The sequence below is a fragment of the Asterias amurensis genome, chromosome 2 (assembly GCF_032118995.1).
Source record: "Asterias amurensis chromosome 2, ASM3211899v1".
Lineage (NCBI taxonomy): Eukaryota > Metazoa > Echinodermata > Asteroidea > Forcipulatida > Asteriidae > Asterias > Asterias amurensis.
In genome coordinates this window covers 8633966-8654790 of record NC_092649.1, presented here as the reverse complement: position 1 = coordinate 8654790, position 20825 = coordinate 8633966, and the positions used below count along the sequence as shown (strand labels likewise).

The 20825-nt window shown below is 37.8% G+C and overlaps 1 protein-coding gene across 4 annotated transcripts in view; it reads right to left on the bottom strand.

Moving 5' to 3' along the window:
* Window positions 1–20825, bottom strand: part of LOC139950541 (membrane-associated guanylate kinase, WW and PDZ domain-containing protein 2-like) — an 82289-nt gene that overhangs the window by 35111 nt on the left and 26353 nt on the right. For 3 of the 4 annotated variants that reach the window (XM_071949282.1, XM_071949307.1, XM_071949299.1), the window contains exons 4-8: window positions 14603–14722; window positions 8405–8747; window positions 7492–7616; window positions 4349–4406; window positions 1584–1846 (exon numbers count right to left, since the gene is read on the bottom strand). In XM_071949282.1, the coding sequence (XP_071805383.1) occupies window positions 1584–1846; window positions 4349–4406; window positions 7492–7616; window positions 8405–8747; window positions 14603–14722 (909 nt within the window). The remainder of the gene's footprint in view (window positions 1–1583; window positions 1847–4348; window positions 4407–7491; window positions 7617–8404; window positions 8748–14602; window positions 14723–20825) is intronic. The other variant, XM_071949291.1, reaches the window with a different exon arrangement.

Below are 20825 nucleotides of genomic sequence, written 5' to 3'. Positions count from 1 at the left end.
AAACATAAGAGTATATGCTTACAAACAATAAAACAATTTTTTTAGTAATTGTCACGATTTGTATGTTTAAAAAATATATAAAGTTGTTTGGGGGGCTGACTCCGCCTACCCCTTTTGTGACGTCAATCGAGGCAGACTTTGCCTGCAATGCGTATAGTAAACACACGTGCAAAGTACATGTACGTCCAAGTCCAAGTTTTTTGTTTTTTTTTAAACGTACAAACTCACGACTTGGTCCGTACATGTACTTTGCAATTGTGTTTACTATACGCATTACAGGCAAAGTCTGCCTCGATTGTAGTCACGAACAGCGCCCTCTCGGGTCGGGGTCTACTCTTAAATTTGTAAATAACATAAGAACTGATTTTTTTAAACCTTAGTTAACTGTTTATTCACATTCCACTCATCAAAACACATATATTAGTGACACAAGCTTTATTTTGAAAAAAATACCATTTCCAGGTGACTTTAATTTCTATTGATATCCAACTAAACCTGGAGGCCTCTCACTTTCATAAAATACTTCCAATGATGTCCTGGATATGAGGGTCCGTTTCTGGGTCTGAAAACTTGTCCGAGCTTAAAGGAACACGTTGCCTTGGATCGGTTGAGTTGGTCTTTCAAAAGCGTTTGTAACTGTTTGTTATAAAATGCATATGATTAGAAAGATATTTTAAAAGTAGAATTTAATGATCCACACAAGTATCACTCGAAATTGTATGGTTTTCCTTTTATTCGTCGACAAACACCGTCGGCCATTTATGGGAGTCAACATTTTGACTCCCATAAATGGCCGACCGTGTTAGTTCGCAAAGTAAAAGGAAATCCACGCAATTTCAAGGCAAATGTGTGTGGATCATTGTATTCTAATTTTAAAACATCTTTCCAACCATATGCATTTTATAACAAATGGGTCACAAACGCTTTTTATAGACCAACTCGTCCGATCCAAGGCAACGTGTTCCTTTAAGTCTCAAAGCTAAGTCTCAAAGGATTAACATTCCCTGGCAACATTTTTTGCTGATGGTTTTTTGTATGTAAGATGTTCTTCATAAATCTACTGTTCTCGTGAAATACATGTACATGTAAATCACTGCTCTCAACAGTATTAACAGAAATGTGTTTGTTCCCTCACACATGCCTGTTGTGCATACGGCAAAATGTTCATCTGAATTCAGAGCTACTAGTGTACAGCAGTATGCCTTATCTGCATTTAGCGCAACACATGCAGAAAATGTTTGCATGATGAACTGTGTTTGAAGTTTGCAGAACAGTGTTTATGTTGAGAACTAAACTTGTTCACAACAATTGCTGATTCATGAGAACTATGTGACATCCAAAACCTTGAATGCCCAGCCAAACATCAATTTTGGACATTTTCAATAAATCTCCATCTTTTACTCATAACAATAATTTAATTTCGCAAAGCACTTCATATGCAGTGGTACTCAGAAGTTCTTATCAAATAATTACACAAACATGTAATACATGTAGCACAGACATCTAAAGAAAACATGAATCATATTAATTAATCATATCATATTTGTTTTATATTTTTACTTCAAACACTGACAACTTCATACCTGAGGTAGTCTTAACTGACGAAGTGGGTAACTTCGTACGAGACAACGGCCCGTTCTCCTGACCCCCCTTCTGCATATCAGGATCACTGAAAGCTCTGGATGGCGGCGCTTGTATTGAGTTCTGACTGCTCCTCGCTGACCGCGGGAGAGTCGTGGAATACTTGAGGTCTAATTTACCGGTGCTACGATTAGTGTTCATCCTTCTGGAGTCCTCCTTGGCCTGTATTACCGGGTTGGCGTATTGCGTCTTACGGTTGACATGACTGGAGAGGAAGAGATGAACAACAATATTCATGTTATATATTCTTAAAAAGCGCATTAAATCAAAAAATAATCTCAATGCACTTAAAACATAATTATAACAAACCCTGGGAATCAATCAAAACAACGATGGATTAATATACATTAATTTTATGTCGTGGAGTTTACGGCTTGTTGCAATAAGAGACTCTTTGGTAAGCTTGGGCGATATCACGATATTATCGAATATCGCGATATTAATTTGGAAACGATTTCGATATCGGATGGATTTGGTTTTAATCGAAATATAGATATATCGCGATATCGATTAAATATCGCGATGTATTTGCTAGCTGAGACATCTTGCACCCCATAGGTTTGGAGTAAAACCAGAAGAATAGGTCATTAGAACACCTCTCTTATGCTATGACTGTCTCTTCTACAACTTTCACTTGGAGTTTGAAGACTGATGATGTCAAATTTAATTAATCGCGATTATATCGAATATCGCGATATATTGTCGGCGATATATCGTGAATAAAATAAATCGATATCGCCCAAGCTTAGTACATCTAATTAATAAGAAAACAGGGCGCAATTTCATACCCGTTTTGTGCGGAATTATGTGCTTACGGCGCCTTTACAGAATGTAATTCTATGGGCCTTAAGTACAGATTCCAAATTAAGCAGGGCCATGAAATTGGGTGCAGGGGCCAATTTTATTGACCTGCTTAAGCTCCAAATGCTTGAGCATTATCCTGCAAGCATTTACCCGAAAGAACATTCCTTCTCCACATCCTCAACTTTCGTATAACCACCACACTCCACATCACAGCGGAGTTCTTCAACCTCCTTGCTCAACATCCTCAACTCAGAGCGGAATACCTCCGAGACTGCATCCAACCTCGTCAAGGATTCTTCCAGTGATGAGATTCTGATGTCTGTCCTCCGCACACTTTCAACGATGTGACCTCGTAGAGTCTGACCCATCTCGGCCAGACGGACAGACACAGAGCTGGTGAAACGGTCAAGTTGACTACCCGTGTCCATGGCCAACTTGCGTTTAGTTGATTTGGTAAACATTTTATTCTGATGGTCGGTCAAAGCTCTTTCTTTTCATTGGTTCATTTCGGACCAAGAATGTCCATGATTGGTTCATTGAAACAAGCATTACCATAGGTTGATAACTCAAGCTCATACTATTACTTCGAATTATTGATGACAAGTCAATATACTCTTTTACCCAATGGGTTACAAAAAATAAACTTGCACTCTTTCCTACACTTTCGATGAGTCAAATTTTGAGCTCTCTGACTGGTCGATTCAACGGAGTAAACAGCTCTGATAGCGTTTGATTGGTTACAGAAACAATCAACAACATTTTGATTGGTCAATGATCAGACAAACAAACTAGGGAAGGAGTTGTTGTACATCCAGTGAGCTGTTGGTGGTTCACATCATGTGGAGTCAAAACCAGAACGACGATTCTTTGAGCAAAAAAAGCCAATCAATTTACGGTCAAGAGAAGGCACTTAGTTAAAGTAATTCTACACAACCTGGCAGTCCAGGCAAGTACTTCAATTGCAGTCACAATATCACATCAGTATTTCCCTGAATGATCCAGCAGCCGATTCCACGAAACGCTATCTTCAGTTAGAACGAGTAACTCGTTATTTGTGGTTCAGTGCAACCTAACATCTTACTAAATACGGAACATCTTACAGATTACCGAACTTAAATTCCGAAGATCAATCCTAAGTTAGGAAGAGTTTGGTGAAATCGAAAGGCAGTTTAATACCACACAGTGTAGACGCTCATCCAATGAATCATCTTAAAATCCCACCGTCAGCGTTCCTTAAAAACAGGGAGAGACTGCAAGGAATCCACAGCGCAGATCAACCCTTATATATACTTTCAAATGTTCCTTTTCCCACACAACTGGGAAATCAAACTGAAAGTGAACGCTTGCGAAACATTTCCCTGCCTTAGTCAGATGCTTATACATACATAAATACAGGAAGTAGAAATTTAATTGAATGATACCCAGTTTCAAATTGTCAGAGAATCGTTTCTGAAAATTAAACCATGCCCCAATGATGGGGGAACAAATTGAAAGCCTTAAAGCCATTGGACACTTTCGGTAAACAGTAGTGTCCAAGGCCCACACTTCGCGTATCACAACTTATATATAAAATAACAAACCTGTAAAAATTTAGGCTCAATTGGTCAGCGGAGTCAGGAGAAAACAACGCGAAAACCCACCCTTATTTCCGCACGTTTCACCGTGTCATGACATGTGTTTAAAATAAATCCGTAATTCTCGATATCGAGATTTGATATTCTTTTAATGTTTTCTCAAAAAGTACGACATTTTTTGGAATAATATTTCTTGGAATAATATTTCAACAGAAGTCTTTCACCATTACCTTCTGTAAACCCTGTAAGATATTTGTAAATCTGTGAACGTTTAAAAAAATTATGTTCCAAAAGTGTCAAATGGCTTTAAGCAACAAAAATGTACATACTCAATGAAATAAGTTCCATACTGAGGGTCGTCGATCTTCTCCCAGCCATAAGGAAGTTCTGCAATGAATTATCATGAAAAGACAACATTAAAAATAGCATCAAATTGTCTCTACTTACAATACATCAATTACTCAAGCCCATAATCCTGTTTATGTGACGTAAAACACTGTAGTATAAGCCACTCCGCTTCATACCAGCTGCCTCCACTGATTACCAGGGCCCAATTTTATAGAGGTGCTTTAGCAGAAAATAATGCTTAACAAATTCCTGCTAAGCACAAATGAGCAGGATACCAGCCACAAATGTGTTGTACTTGTGACACGGTACTTTGGCTGGTAACCTTATTCTGGTAAGCATAATGTTGTTGTGCTAAGCTACTTTTTGTGCTTAAGCAGCTCTATAAAATTGGGCCCAGATGCTCACAGGAGTCAGTCGCATTGAGCTAATTTTTCTTAGTTAGTTTTTCTTAGCCAGTTTAGCAATAATAAGCCATTATTTTTTACTCAAGTCTAACTCGTAAATGGCTAATTGGGAATTGGCCTTAACACATTCTTCATAGTCTAAGGTCTTTTCAGAAGAAATACTTTTGAACAATGAAATGTTTTGATTTTTGTCAAAATTGCGTTACAAAAAATATTCTCTGTTCAACAACTAAGCGATCATACATTTGAAATGTGACCTCATCACTGCTTGATGAAGTTACATTTCAAAATGCATGAGAGCCAGATAAGCAAAAACTTAGGCTTTAGGCTTGCAGCAGATACGCAGGTGTGTGGCGCAATAATTTACCAGTAGAGTACAAGTAAACCAATACCTATGTTGTGAATTGAAAGTAAAAGCAGTCATACAGTCGCTACAACTATTTCCCTGGTTCAATCGCAATTTACCCTAAAACTCCCAATTGTGAACTAAACTTGACGCTAACTTGACCGGAATCATGTTATGTATCAAATGGGGCCCTAATTAAAATAAAAATCCAATTAAAAAAAGAGACAGTTTCTAATTAATTTCCAGGGCTAGCTTTAAAGGAAAAAGTATTATTGACTCTCAACAGCTTCTTCCCTCAAAGCATCACCCACAAGGGACCTGCTGAATGAATATAACTAGCTTTTTTAATGGAGTTCTACAACTTCTGTAAAGAGTGGCTCGAAGGTAAAATTTGGTTCTGTGATCCACTCATTTTCCAATGGATAGAAGCTTGTAATTTGTTCCCCATTTTCATGGGGCTCTATCTACATGTACATGTGTTGAAAAATGAGTGCCTCACTCAACTGAATTTCAAATTAAAGACAGTGGACACTATTGGTAAATGTCAAAGGCCAGTCTTCTCACTTGGTGTATCTCAACATATGCATAAAATAACAAACCTGTGAAAATTTGAGCTCGATTGGTAGTCGGAGTCCCTTGTCACACAAAGTTGTGTGCTTTCAGATGCTTGATTTCGAGACCTCAAGTTCTAAACTTGAGGTCTCGAAATCAAATTCGTGGAAAATTACCTCTTTCTCGAAAACTATGTTACTTCAGAGGGAGCCGTTTCTCACAATGTTTTATACCATCAACCTCTCCCCATTACTCGTTACCAAATGAGGTTTCATGCTAATAATTATTTTGAGTAATTACCAATAGTGTCCACTGCCTTTAAAGCCCCTCTTCAAATTTTGAAAAGTTTATGAGTTGAAATCTAAACATGCTCTGCTCCCTTCAAGTGGAGCACAGATTCTGTCAGACATGCAGGTTGGTGAAAGCATGGAGGGGCTACCTCCATGGTGAAAGCTACCTTCATGGTGAAAGGATGTTTTGGTGCATGGTGAAGGTGAGGTGCATTAAGACAAGATGACTTATTTAAGGTATGATTGCCCATACCAGGGTGCATCTCAGTGAAAGAAATCAGGAATGTTTCAAGGTCAGTACTCACAGGCATTTTAGCAACAAATCATGGAGTATTAATAGCACTAGACAATTTGAAAGAGATCTTACTCAAAAAATAATGAACAATTCAGCTCAACAAAACAACAAAGAAAACCTACAAAATGCACCATGCATGCAAAGCTTATGATCAGATCAATCTCTAATTTACATACTTTTTGACAGATTTGACTTTTTGAGTTTCAGGGGTACATGTACATACAGCATGCGCTTCATGAGTACTGCATTTAATGAGTTTCATGAGTATTATACAATACAGAACAAGTTTCATGAGTATTAACACAATACAGCATGAGTTCTACAAGTAACTACAGCATGAGTATTACAGTATGCAAATGAGGTAGAAATGACAAGTCAATGGTGGCGCTACACGACTTCTTGATACAGATTGTCGTTGCATGCAGAGGCCAATATACACTCGTGAATACCAACCCTGCTTGTTTGAGTGACAGTACGTCATGAGAGTAGTGAGTATTACACAATTCAAAATGAGCTTTATGAGTAATTCCAGAATGAGTTTCATGAGTATTACATTGTACAGCATGCAAATGAGGTACATAGAAATGACAAGTCAGCGATGGAAGACACATGACTTTCTGATGCAGGTTGTAGATGCATGCAAAGGCCAAAATAATACTTGTGAATGCAAACCCTGTTTCGTAAAGTATTACACAATTCAAAATGAGTTTTACAAGTAACTACAGCATGAGTTTCATGAGTATTACAGCATGCAAATGAAGTAGGAATGACAAATCAGCAATGGCGGTACATGACTTTTTGATACAGGCCGTCGTTGCATGCAGAGGCCAAAATAATACTTGTGTATACAAACCCTGCTTTCGTTGAGTGACAGTTATCCTAGGTTTCATGAGTTTTACATGATACAGTATGAGCTTTACAAGTAACTACAGCATGAGTTTCATGAGTATTACAGCATGCAAATGAGGTAGGAATGACATGTCAGATGCCGATTTCACGAAACTCTTCCTAACTTAGGATCAATCTTAGGACTAAGGACGGGTTCAGTTCCGTATCCATAGACGTTAGGACGCATTGAACCCATCCTAAGTTAGGACTAGTTACTCATCCTAACTCGAGATTAATCCTAGTGTTTGGTGAAATCGGCTGCAGGTACATGTACATGACTTTTTGATACATGAGGATGTTTACGACGTCGTTGCATGCAGAGGCCAAAATAATACTCGTGAATACAAACCCTGCTTGTTTGAGTGACAGTTATCATGAGGATAGTGCTCACCGTCGTCTTCACAGTCTACCAGCTCCTTGGCTGGTTTCTGCTCCAGACGGGGGTCTAGCCATTGGGTCGTCTCGGTCACATGACTGAAAGGGTGGGAATGGATTGGGTGAGATTGGAGGGGGGAGGGGGAACGAAAAGAGAGGGACGAAAAAGAATAAAAAGAAATGAAAATAAAAGTATTTCAATTTACTTATTAACAGGGGCAGAGAATCATACATTTCCGAAAAGATGCACGTAAAAGGTTCCTTCCCTCAAAAAAAATCAAAATACTACTAATAATAGCGCGTTTCACACCCGCAGGGCGTTCTAAAGTGCTTCACATTATTACCCCTGGTCACTGGGCCTTATTTCACTCATTATAACCATCTTCGCTCCTGTACTCCAGTTTGCAAAATAAAATGTGAAACAAATAATAAAATGAAAACAGCTTATGAAATTAATTTTCTGAAATAAACTTTGAATGTATCTGCAGCAAATGTTGTATTACTTGACACACTGAAGAGTGTCAGAGCAAAAAAAAACATTGTACAGCACTTACAAAATTGACTTTTGCTTTTGATGTTTATTTTCTCAACATTAAATATGTATTAGATACCTAATGAGTTGTATAAAAAAGCTAATCAAATTATGAAATTGTACCAACTGCAGGAGGACTGTCCAAACTATATCTGGGAATCATAAAAACGTACTTGGGATAGGCCCAAGCTGGGATAGGCACAAGTTGGGATAGGCCCAAGTTGGGATAGGCCCAAATTGGGATAGTTCCAATTTGGATAGGCCCTTTTCGAATCCACGGCTTTGCAGGAAGTATGAACCAGGCTTTATAGTTGTATTGTACAGTAAAGGAAGATAGTTAAATGTGCACACATACTTGATGAAGTACATATCTCCCTGGTCAGTGAAGGCAATCTCCCAATCCTTTGGCAAGTCTCCCAGCTCCTCCTCAGCCTTCCCGATCTCCTCTCGTCTCCTCTGCTCTTCCTCGTCCAAGGGGTCAGAGTTCAACGTGGTGGCCTCGATCGTGGACTTGTTCCTCTGTCTCTTGCCCGGGGCGGAGGGCTTGGCTCCCGGCCGATGGGTGCTCTTCTTGGGGCTTGTGCTGGATGAGTTATTCTGTTGGTGTTGAGGTGGGGGCGGTGGGGACGATGACGATGATGTGGGCGACTGTGCAGGGGGTGACTTAGCGGGAGGTTTGGGCGTTCCGTAATGATTACCTGTAGGCAAAAAAAAACCAAAAAACAAAAATAATAAATAAACAAACTCTATCTGTATTCTATACAGAGCTCATACATGTAGACCTTTGTGCTAACTGTTGAATGAGGTGCATGCTGGTCTAACAAGAAATCAAACTTGATCGTTAGCTAGACCAGCATGCGCCAAACGCGCCCAAACCGAGTATTTGCGATACGGTCTACGCACATGGCGTCATTTGAGTAGGGCGCCCTCGATTAGCAATCAAAGGAAGGCAACTCATTGCCTCATCCTATGCACAGCGTGTACATAATGCACACTTCCATTGTTACATCATCAGTTTACCTCCAAGATGGCGTCTCAACGACCACGCACAGGGTCTCCATTATAAATAAACCGTCAATATTCACAGGCCTAAAATTCCATGTAAAGGTGGGTAGCTGTGTCTGGACTCCATCAGCCAGACTTCAAAAGAAGACAAAAACAGAATGTAAGCAGAATATTGCTGAGAATCACTGTAGAATAATGCCGAAGAATTACAGTAGATTAATGCTGCAGAATAATGCTGATGGAAGGGGCAAACCAAGCTTCATTTTAAGATCCAGGTCTAGGTTAACGATGGATCTAGCTATGTCTTTCTCCATCCACTAGACTTCAAAAGCAGACAAACACAATGTCAGCAGAATAATGCCACAGAATAATGCCGTAGAATAATGCTGACGGAAGGGGCATACTAGGATTCATTATTAGATCCAGGTCTGGGTTAACAATGGACCTAGCTGTGTCTTCCTCCATCCACTAGACTTCAAAAGCAGCCTAGCAGGCAAACAAAATGTAAGCAGAAGAATGCCGCAGAATTGGAAGGGGCATACCAGGCTTCATTATAAGATCCAGATCTGGGTTTATAATGGACCTACCAAAACCTTTCTTCAATCAACACTTATCACTGAGAAAATAGAATGAGCTGTTGCAAACAACTTACCAACCAAAAGGGCCTGATGCAAAAAAAAGTTTAATGAACTGGCGTTTCAAAACCTCGCAGAGTCTTTCTCAAAGGCTAAATGACAACACAACAAACATGAACAGGTAACACTACAATCTGAATAAATGTTTTTCACCTGTAGACTTCAATCATTCCATCCCTGTCCTATGCTCCATGAAGAGCCTGCAAACCAACAGGAGTGACACCAGTGCAAGTTCAGGAAGTAATGATCCTTAAATTCCCTCAGGGACGATGAAGACACCTTTCTCCACCATCTCAATCACAATCACTTCCTCAACGAACGTAAAAAGTTCTCTGGACATTGTGTCACACACAATGTTACCAGAGAGCTTATCCCGCTTAACTTCACCATCATGCACAACAACAAACACACCAACACACCCAGTCCAGAATAGTTAGCTTTAAGTGAACATAAATACATGAATGGATTTAAAGGCAGTGGACACTATTGGTAATTACTCAATAACGAGTAATAGGGCGAGGTTGATCGTATAAAACAGTGTGAGAAACGGCTCCCTCTGAAATGAAATGTAGTTTTTGAGAAAGAAGTAATTTTCCACGAATTTGATTTTGAGACCTCAGATAAAAGAATTTGGGGTCTCGAAATCAAGCATCTGAAAGCACACAACTTCGTGTGACAAGGGTGTTTTTTCTTCCATTATTATCTCACAACTTCAACAACCAATTGAGCTCAAATGTTCAGGTTTGTTATTTTATGCATCTTGAGATACACCAAGTGAGAAGACTGGTCTTTGACAATTACCGATAGTGGCCAGTGTCTTTAAAGATGATGAAGTACATTGTACTTGGTCACAGGTATGTAAACTGAACTCATATTTAACCAGGGACCAATTTCATAGAGCTGCTTAAAACAAACAAAATGTAGCTTACAAGTTTTCTGCTAAGCAAAAATAAACAGGGTACCAATCACAAATGTGTCGTGGTATTTTGGCTTGTAATCTTTTTCTGGTATGCATAACTATCGTGCCTAGCTGGGTTTTTTTGTGCTTCAGGTAGGGTCATTATTTGATTTTGACTGAGAAAAAAGTGTAATTTCTACGGAAAGCATAGATTGTGTTATAGAGATGGTCATGGTAGTTTCAAGCATCCTGCAAAATTATTCGGTCTGAAATGCCCCCATTGATTGTTTAATCAATAAAAAACAAACGAATTGGAGAAACGATTCGTGAAAGAAATCTTTACTCAGATTTCTAAGGATTACTGGCTGTTCCTGAATGCAGTGACCAGAGATGTGGTTGGTACCCGATGTCACCTCGTTAAAAAATAGTTGTGGATTTTACGTTCTTGCGCAAATACCGTGAAAGGTCTTGGCTATTTTCTCAACAAGTAGACACTGTCAGCTAAAACTTTCACAGATGACAACTAATACTTGTTCATAATTTTACCTTTAAATCAGCACATTGACTATGTTGTTAACACCAAAAAGATTGCCCTACCTCTAAGCAGCTCTACGATATGAGGCCATTGACACTTGCGCTATCATCTTTAAGCCCACTTAATGATGCAAGGCAAGGACATTTCCTTATAGATCAGACATACATGTAAAAGCCTCCATCAAAATCCCCCATGAAAGTAATATGACGGTACTTCATTGCACTGAGCAATAATAACAACTCAAGGATTACTACATGTATTTTTATTTTGCTGTTGCAGACTCCCTCACCAGCCAACAGGTCTTAAAGGCAGTAGACACTATTGGTAATTACTCAAAATAATGATTAGCATAAAACCTTACTCGGTAACGAGTAATGGGGAGAGGTTGTTGTATAAAACATTGTGAGAAACGGCCCCCTCTGATGTGATGTAGTTTCTGAGAAAGAAGTAACTTTCCATGAATTTGATTTTGAGACCACAGATTAAAAAATTTGAGGTCTCGAAATCAAGCACCTGAAAGCACACAACTTAATGTGACAACAGTGTTTTTTCTTTTCTTATATTATTATCTCGCAACTTCGATGACCAATTGAGCTCAAATTTGCACAAGTTTGTTATTTTATGCATATGTTGTGATACACCAAGTGAGAAGACTGGTCTTTGACAAATACCAATAGTGTCCAGTGTCTTCAAGTATAAATGCAAAAAATACATGTGACCTGACATTTTGACCCAACTTGGGTGAACATTTTTCCAAACCATATTAATTCAAAGGGAATATTTTCTCCCCCCAAAAATAAGAAAACATTGTTTCACTTAAGTGTTGGACTGCCAATATTTGCACCTTGCATTAATCAGGGAGAGTTGAATGATAAACAATCAGTGATATATTTATAATGACATTCAACATACATGTATCAGAGAAAAAAAAAATCATAATCACTAACACTGTAACAGGGAGATTGTCAATTTTGTTCATCACAACTTGGAAAGAATAATTTATTTTTCAAGGAACTACAGAAATCAGTAAGAGTTGGCCGCCTCCAGATACATACCCAGAATTCACCTTCCCGAATCCCAGTCTTGAATACTGAATCCAAGGAGAACACTGCATTGTATTCGACAACTCAAGGCTACCCAAACCATTGTTTGGAGACAAATGCAACGAATGAATAAAACACTCCAATCTAACTTTGACCGTGGTAAAGATACCAGTATGTCTTTCTCTCCATGAGTCATTAAACATAAAACCCAATCATGAAAGGTCAAATACACCTGTACATTACAACCTGTACATGAGACACCAACCTCTTCGCAATCGTTAAACTTCAATACGAGGATGAACGCTGTCGATTGTTTCCAAATCTACAGCTGTTGAAATGATCTGTGCATAGTGTAGGCTACATGAACACGCATGTACAAACACACCCAATATTACACCATTGTTGTTCGAATGTAAAGGTTCTCTAGAGGATTGGTTGGTAGAGCTGACCAAATAGTCGCAGACAGTGTTCGTGTTTTGCGTGATCATAAGTACATGAAACAATGCCAGTAACACTCTAGGCTTAAAGGGTCTATGTAACTTTTTTAGGACAAAAAACACAATGTCCACAGATTTACACTTAACTTACACAGTTTGAAGATAATGATAGTAGAAAGCTTCCCTGAAAATATTACGTGCTGAGGTGCTGTAGTTTTGGGGAAATGAGTAAAACAATGTCATGAAAATAATTGTTGTCTCATGAGACGAAAATTAAAAGCATTTACAAACGTATTTTCACGACATTGTTTTACTCATTTCTCAAAAACTACAGCACCTTAGTAAGTAATATTTGAAGGAAAGCTTTCCACTATCATTATCTTCAAACCCTGTAAGTTTAATGTAAATCTATGGATATTTTGGAAAGTACCCAAATCCTTGAATCCATAGTACGAGGAGGAAAAGGTAGTGAAAAACCATGCACAATTAACAGAATGTAAACACACTGTCCTTAATTTTGGGTGCAACAACCAAACTCAGCTGTTGTGTTTTCTAGGTTTACAGACACTATAGAGCCTACATTTATACTTTCCGGAGGGAAATTTTTTCACAGAAAAAAAATAATAGTTTTAGTATGAACTTTATAATCAGTCAGATTTCAGGCTTAAAATAAACAATTTGCGTTGTCCTTACCAATCCTGTGACTACCCCTAAGCCAGTCGGCATGGATAGTAGAGAAGTTCATCACCCCATCGAAAAAAGACAAGAATTAATCAACATCATTCACAAAGAAGCCGCCAACAAATTGCAACAAGGTTTTTGTTATAGAAGTTTTGATCCAGCCTTGTCCCGTCACCTTAAAACAAAACCAGTATTGTGAGCATTCCGTCAGACCATCAGACCAGTCCACACAAAGGAATCTTTCCCCAGACAGCTTGGTTTACCCTAATAACACACTCCTCACTACAGGGAGCTTTCTGACTCCCTCTGGACAGATCAAGATGTCTAGTTACTTGTGGTTTTAATAGTGCCGAAGAACACATTGTATGGGGTTTCCACAAGGTCAAACCAGTAATTTCTCTTGGGGCCATTCTGAGCAATCAATGCATAAAAGTTTCAATTCCTTTTTACAAGTTTATTTTGACTCACCCATCTTCCCCTCAAATTTTAAATATTGACAGACAAATAAAGGCATTAGACACCTTTGGTTATAGTCAAAGACCAGTGTTCTCACCAGGTGTATCCCAACAAATGCATATAATAAAAAGTCTGTACAAATTTGGACTCAATTGGTCATTGAGTTTGCAAGAAAATGAGATGACTGTGGAACAGTGTCCCTCTTCACATTCAACAGGCCCCATCACGTGAATTAAAGCCAAGCTGCGTTATCCCTTGAAATATCTTTGCTAGTTTGAATTTAGTCAGTTTGTACAATGCTTCAAACCGACTCGATAGGTGCATTACAAATATCATTATTCTTCCTAATTATTATGACACATAATTTAAAATTTCAGCTGGGAGTTTTATGTTTCACTTGCAAGAAGAAAAAAGGACACTGGCTTTGAATTGACTCTACTCTCATAATATTGATGAAGTAGTATATCTTAATTTATGATAAATGTAGGTTTTCATTATATTGAATGCATTTGGATAATACAAACAGTAAATGGAAAATTGATACTTGTAAACAAGTGGTCTTGTCCCCTGACAACCAATATAAAAACAAAAAAAAACACTTTAATGGGTCAGTTAATTTATAGCAATTATAAATCCTTTGAGTGTTGTTTGTCGGCCTCGCCCCCAGACCTGACTGTTTCACATTTCTCAGAGCAGTTCCAGAGTTCCAAATCTGTACAAACAAATCAGACGCAACTTGACAACCATTTCCCATTAACAGTTATTTTTACTTCTCCTCTGAGACTTTGCCGACAAAAGGGTGGGAGTCGGGGTAGGGGGGGGGAGGAAATCACTGACTTTACTTTCTCCGTCTTCTCCCTTACCATCAAACACTCCACTTTCCAAAAGATGTCCGCTTTTCTCTAACGCCATGAACTCATCCACCGAGAGGAATTTATAGTCCACCCCATCGGTCTCACCGTCTCTAGGAATCCTAGTTGTGCCTACAAAGGGGAGAGAAAAAAAAAAAAAAAAAAAATCAATCATCACATTTACCTTCTTCTTCATCTTCATCTTTTTTTTTCTTTCATGAATTTATTTCTTGCTAATACAAACAAAACACTAGCTGATTTTCTTTGACAAATGATACTTTTTTAAAGGTATTATATAGAACTGGTAGAGCTGACTAAAACGCCGCTGACAGTGATTTTTGTGATTCAGCTTCATACATGAAATAACAAACATGGGAAAATTGGGCTTAATCTATTGTGGGAGTCAGGAAAAAATAAAGAAAAGTTACGCACAATTTTCAGCATGTTAACACATTGTCCTTAATTTGGGTTGTAACAACCGAAATCAGACCCGTTACATTTTTTTCAAAATTCTTTTTTTTTAGAAACAGTTCTTAATAACAAACTTCAATTCAGAGGGAAATATTTCACCACAAAGAAATGGTTTGACATGTAGCATGAACATCATTATCAGTAAGCTTTCAGACTTGAACATTGATGTTTGTTTTTCCCTAACAAATCCTGTATAATACCTTTAAATCTATTTTTAAAATTGCTGATGAACCAATTTCAATTTTGTGAAGTTTTATATAAATTTTAAAAACAGTAAATCATTTTGTGGAGGAATGCAGACCAATTCCTTCAGTTGATTTCAATCATCAATTACCAACATGACCATTGGCAATCGAGTGTGACATTCCAGAGTCAGAACACAAGAGTTTATAAAATCATATCCAGGGTTCTCCCCAGCATTTTTCCAAACTGTGGAAACATTTTGGAAGTGCGGCCAAAAAACGAGGACCTCAGAAAGTTTTCTACTCCTCTTGGTGTTTATTTGGGGTTTTAAATGCCCTGAAGAGCATTATGGAGCATTATTAATGGTTTTATCTTCATGGTTTTTATGAAGAAGTAGTATGTAAACAATTACAAACTATTATTATAATTTTTTATGTACATGGTAGGCCTAAATGGTTGAATGGTTTTTGTAGCTGATTTCATTATAATGTTGTCATTGACCTGTTCAACCACCACTTTTTCACTTGGTAAAACCCAAACTAATTAATTTGAGTAAAACTTGATACACAACTTTTGGTCATTGAAAAAAGTGGCCGTCCATTTCACTTTTATGGCAACTGTGGATAAGTTCAGGGTTTTAATAGAACCAGTCGCAGATGTTTGTATAAAATTCTGATGTAAATTGGATCACAAGCTGAATCACTTTGATCTCATCTGAAGCGACATAACTCAATGTCTCACAAAAACACGTTTCACAGAGCTTTCTCTTTCAACGCAACCCCTTGACATTCTCAGGACATCACTTTTGTCAAAAAAAAAACCTATTCTGGGTTCTAACCAAGATACTTGGACATTTTCAGTGACATCAGAATCTATAGAGTATAAGGAAACAAACAGTTCAGTGCCTCAAAGAACAGAAGTTCTTAACGACTCCTCAAAGAAAAACAACGCATGTGGGAGTAGCCACTCAATTTATCATGACAAATCAATTGGGACGACTACGGTGCACTGAGAGGACTATAAATAGCGCCCATTTGGGAGAAAAAACACACCAGCACGGAACACGTCAACGTGGTTACAGCAGATTGAAGTAGTTAGCAAAAAGCAATGTCACCGGAGACCCTAGGAAGGCCCTCTCCGTGTGATTCTACAGTCGTTAGAGAAAGCGGATTCCAGAGTTTAAGCTAGCATTACACGTCCGCTGTTGATTCGTTAATTTATAACAAATCTCCTTAACGGATCTGTCAATTCTAAACTAATTACATGCATTTCCAGGGAATGATTTCGTCTAGCAACTTTGCATAGCAATAATGTTTTGACTGAACATGTTTTGTCCACACAATGCTAATATTGAGTAGCAGAATGATGATTTGTGAGTAGCAACTGATACAATTACATAGCATTTTGCTCTGCTATATATACACTGGAAATCATTCACTGATATCTGTAGTTAACCAGCAAACTTCAACAATCCAAAATCTTGAAAAGCTTCACAAAATGTTGCAGTTTTTAATGAATTTCGATAAAGGTTGCATACGTAAGTACAGAAAGTTGTGCTAGATTGTAAATTTAAGCACTGAACACTATATGTAATTAACGAGCACTGGAGAGCTGATGATAGTATATAACATTGCGAGAAACAGCTCACTCTGGAGTAACGTAGTTTTTGAGAAAGTGGTCATTTCTCACTCAAATAACAAAAGACTTGAGCTGAAGCCTAATTTATTATGCCTCTAAAAGCACACAAAGTAATGCAACAAGGGTGACTTTCTGTCATTATTCGCTTGAAAATTCAATGAGCAAGTGAGCCCAAATTTTCACAGAGTTTTTACTTTATGCATTTGACAAATAATTATTAAAGGAGTAAAGTGTCTTTAATGTTGACAGAGCTTCTGCATCAGCAGGCCAATGGGTTGTGTGGGGATTTACTCACAATAAAGTGTTACCAGAACTTCTTTCAAACTCACTGACCGTACCCGGGGGTTAAACAGGATTGAACTCCTGACAAAAGCCGTTTATAAACTGTTAATATGAAAGTGGGAAACCTAAATAAAAGGAATATTACACTGAACTTCAGGTGACCCACAAAAAAATGAATAGGATCAAAATGAACTTTTGTTGGTAAATATAATAACTATTTTGAATAAGTTTCTAAAGTGAATAGAACAGGCTGTTCAATTTGTACAGCACAGCATCAGTACTGTCTCAGAAAGAAATGGCACAGATCTAGTGGATTTCAAATCTAAAAAAGGCACAATCTGGAAAGGCTATTTTTTTTTACTTTTTTTTTTTTAAAGTACTTTTTCAGGGGACAAGCAATTTTTAACTCACTATTAATAAAAAAGTAAAACCAGTTTTTGTCACGTGTATGATACATGTATTTTACTGTTTTCTTCCAACATTTGTACATGGGACTTAAATTTGTTTTTAAAACCGTGAACACACTGTGCAGGTAGGGGTCTTGTGTGCAGAGTTAACTGGATTAGATTATTTTATGCAGTACCTTCCTTTTTTTGTAAAAGCAAGCAACCAGACCACTTCAACAGAATTTAACTGGTCCTCAGAAGTCTTTAACCTGTCATGGCAAGTGGCTCAATGCTAACAACTAACAGGGAAAGCTGTTGTTAACACCAAGTACATGTACATGTATGCCTACATTAAAGACACTGGACACTATCGGTAATTGTCAAAGACCTCACTTGGTGTATCTCAACATGCATTAAATAACAAACCTGTGAAAATTTGAGCTCAATTGGTCGCATAAGTTGTGCGCTTTCAGATGCTTGATTTCGACACCTCAAAATCTAATTCTGAGGTCCCAAACTCAAATTCAAATATTTACGTGAGAAATTACTTCTTTCTCAAAAACTTTGTAACTTCAGGGGGGAGCAGTTACTCACAATGTTTTATACTATCAACAGCTCTCAATTGATCATTAACAAGTAATTTTTTATGCTTACAATTATTTTCAGTGGTTACCGCTAGTGTAACACAACACACGTGTTTAAAAACATTTTTTTTTCAGTTCATCTTTCCTTATGAATTGATTCTTTTTCTCCTTAGATTGAATCATATTTTTTAACAGATTCAAAATTACAAATGCAGAATATTTGGACAATATGCAGACCAGTATGATGGCAACAATCTGGCAAATGGTAGAATTTGTGTAAATTGTTGTATTTTCCGTAATGCTGTGGTTTTTGTTTTAGTTTGTTTCCCCCCCCCTTTTTTTCTAAGGGAGGAGGGGGTGTGTGAATCATACTTTCGCTTCATTCCGATGTACAACATGAACATAAATTTTCCAATAGTACACTTGAAAAAGTGTCAAACCTTTCACATTCCAGTACACACTCACATCATGTATTGATTTATTCAGAGTGTTAATTGTGGCATCCATGACCTCCAACTACCAATTTACCACCAAGAGGTGCAAATGGCTTAACTACAGCAGACAATGTGGCTATAAATTAGCTGTTTAATGTGCAGCCCTCACTGCCAACACTGTGCAGTAATTGTACAGTGCAGAGTGTGAAATAAACATTCTCCCTGACACAGATATGTATGTACTGCCTTTTCTCTTGATTTTGTCCTGCAAAAATCAGGCCTGGAATTACGCGTCCTCCATAGACCGTTTTCGCCAATACTCAGTACATGTTTATAAGGCGTGAAATCAGGTGCATGCTGGTTAAGCTAGCGCTCAAGTTTCAATTCAATTGTTTTATAGTCACACATTGTAATATATATGTATACACGTACATGTATATATACAGTGAAATTCACTTCGGCTTGCGAGTATAAAAATATCAAAAATTAAAAAAAAATACAGAAAACCCTTGAAAAGTTTGATCGCTAGCTAGACCAGTTTGTACCTCATTCAGCAGTTAGCGCTTGCCCAACAAAGGAAGTATGGTCTATGGTCTTGGCCACGGTGCCCCCATCAAAAGTCTCCCATTGACTTTAAGATTTTCCAATGGAAGTGCCCTTTGCAAAATAAAAAATGGCCTTGCCATTTCAAAGATAAAATTCCAGGTCCGAAAAAAATGGTTTTCAATTTATTTTAGAAATGAAACATAGACCTACTAAAGAATTGCCAGTGCCAAAGGCAATATTGTTTCAATTCATGACAACTTTTTGTGCATTAAATACATTTACAATGTAGATTGAAACATGAATCTAGATCTACAAATGTAGAGAAACCCCAGTTTCACGTACAGTAGTCTCACAATCTGACCTTTGTATCTCTTTTATAATGGCCCTGGCTTTTGTTACCAACAATGAAAACCTGAAAAGTTAAAAATATCACGTTCACCTTCCTCAGGGTAAAACCAGGTGGTGATATCAACCCACTCAACACAAACAGCTTTGTCTACATTTACTTACACTACTACTCCTTTTAACAATTCAAAGAACAAATTTTTAGTTGGTTTCCCAAAGTTTCACGTTCAAAATTAGTGACTCTTTTCACAGGACATGCTACATAAACTGAGACATCAAACTGCACTTGTTGAACACTAATAGTTTCCAGGCATTACAAGCAGTTCTTGAGTTGCTACTACCTTTCACTATACTACCTACAATGTATACACGCAGTACCGAAAAACAACTTCGTCCACCCATTTTGCATCAAAATGTTTTGACTGAACATGTTTTGTGCACACTGAATGCTAATAGTAATACTGAGTAGCAACTGGTGATTTTTGAGTAGGAACAATACATTTTGGATAGCATTTTGATATAATGTTACACCATATGTACATTTCACAAGGGAAATCTTTTACTGTATACAATGAATTGATTCCCTGGAATCCATCCTGGAAGTGACCCCCTTTACAAATGGCGAACAGATCATGCTGCACTACACATACTGTAATGTGTATGCTAATACAAAACACACACAAATAAAGTGTGCTTTTGGTAAAGGCCTAATAATGTAACTCAAAACTTCACATCTGTGTTGAATAACACAAAGTAGGCCAACATGTAGGCAGGGCCCAAATGATGAACATGATGAAATTTGTGTCGTAAATTTGTAATGTGCATTGTACACATTTACATGTACACTGTACATCATGGTGCAGTAAGACTTCGATATTATATATTATTAGTACATACAGTGTACATTATGTACAGAAAATACTGTAGAAAAGCACAGCACACAAAAAAAAACATATTTTTCCCCCTTTATGTTGACTTAAGCCCCTTTCACACAAGAGCAAATTAGCAAGGGTCCCTTGCTAGGTTGTAGCATCTTGTACGACTTCAGTTCTCTTGCAATATCTGGTCAAGCATTGCTACATTTTACAACCATGCTAAAATTAAGCAGGGGATCCCAGTTAGTGTGAATAGCACTTTATTATAGGACACAATTTGTTTTTGAATAATGCTGCCACGTGTACCATACAAAACGTACAGTGTTATTTATGCTGTGGAGAAATCAACACATTTCATGTCAACCCTTCATTACAGTTGAACCCTAGACTAGACTCATTTACAGGTCACTACCGGTTCCCAATGATTATAAAAAACAGGCTGACAAATAAACACTGGTGTTGGTTGGTGGTGAAGGCCCTGGCCCCCCTAG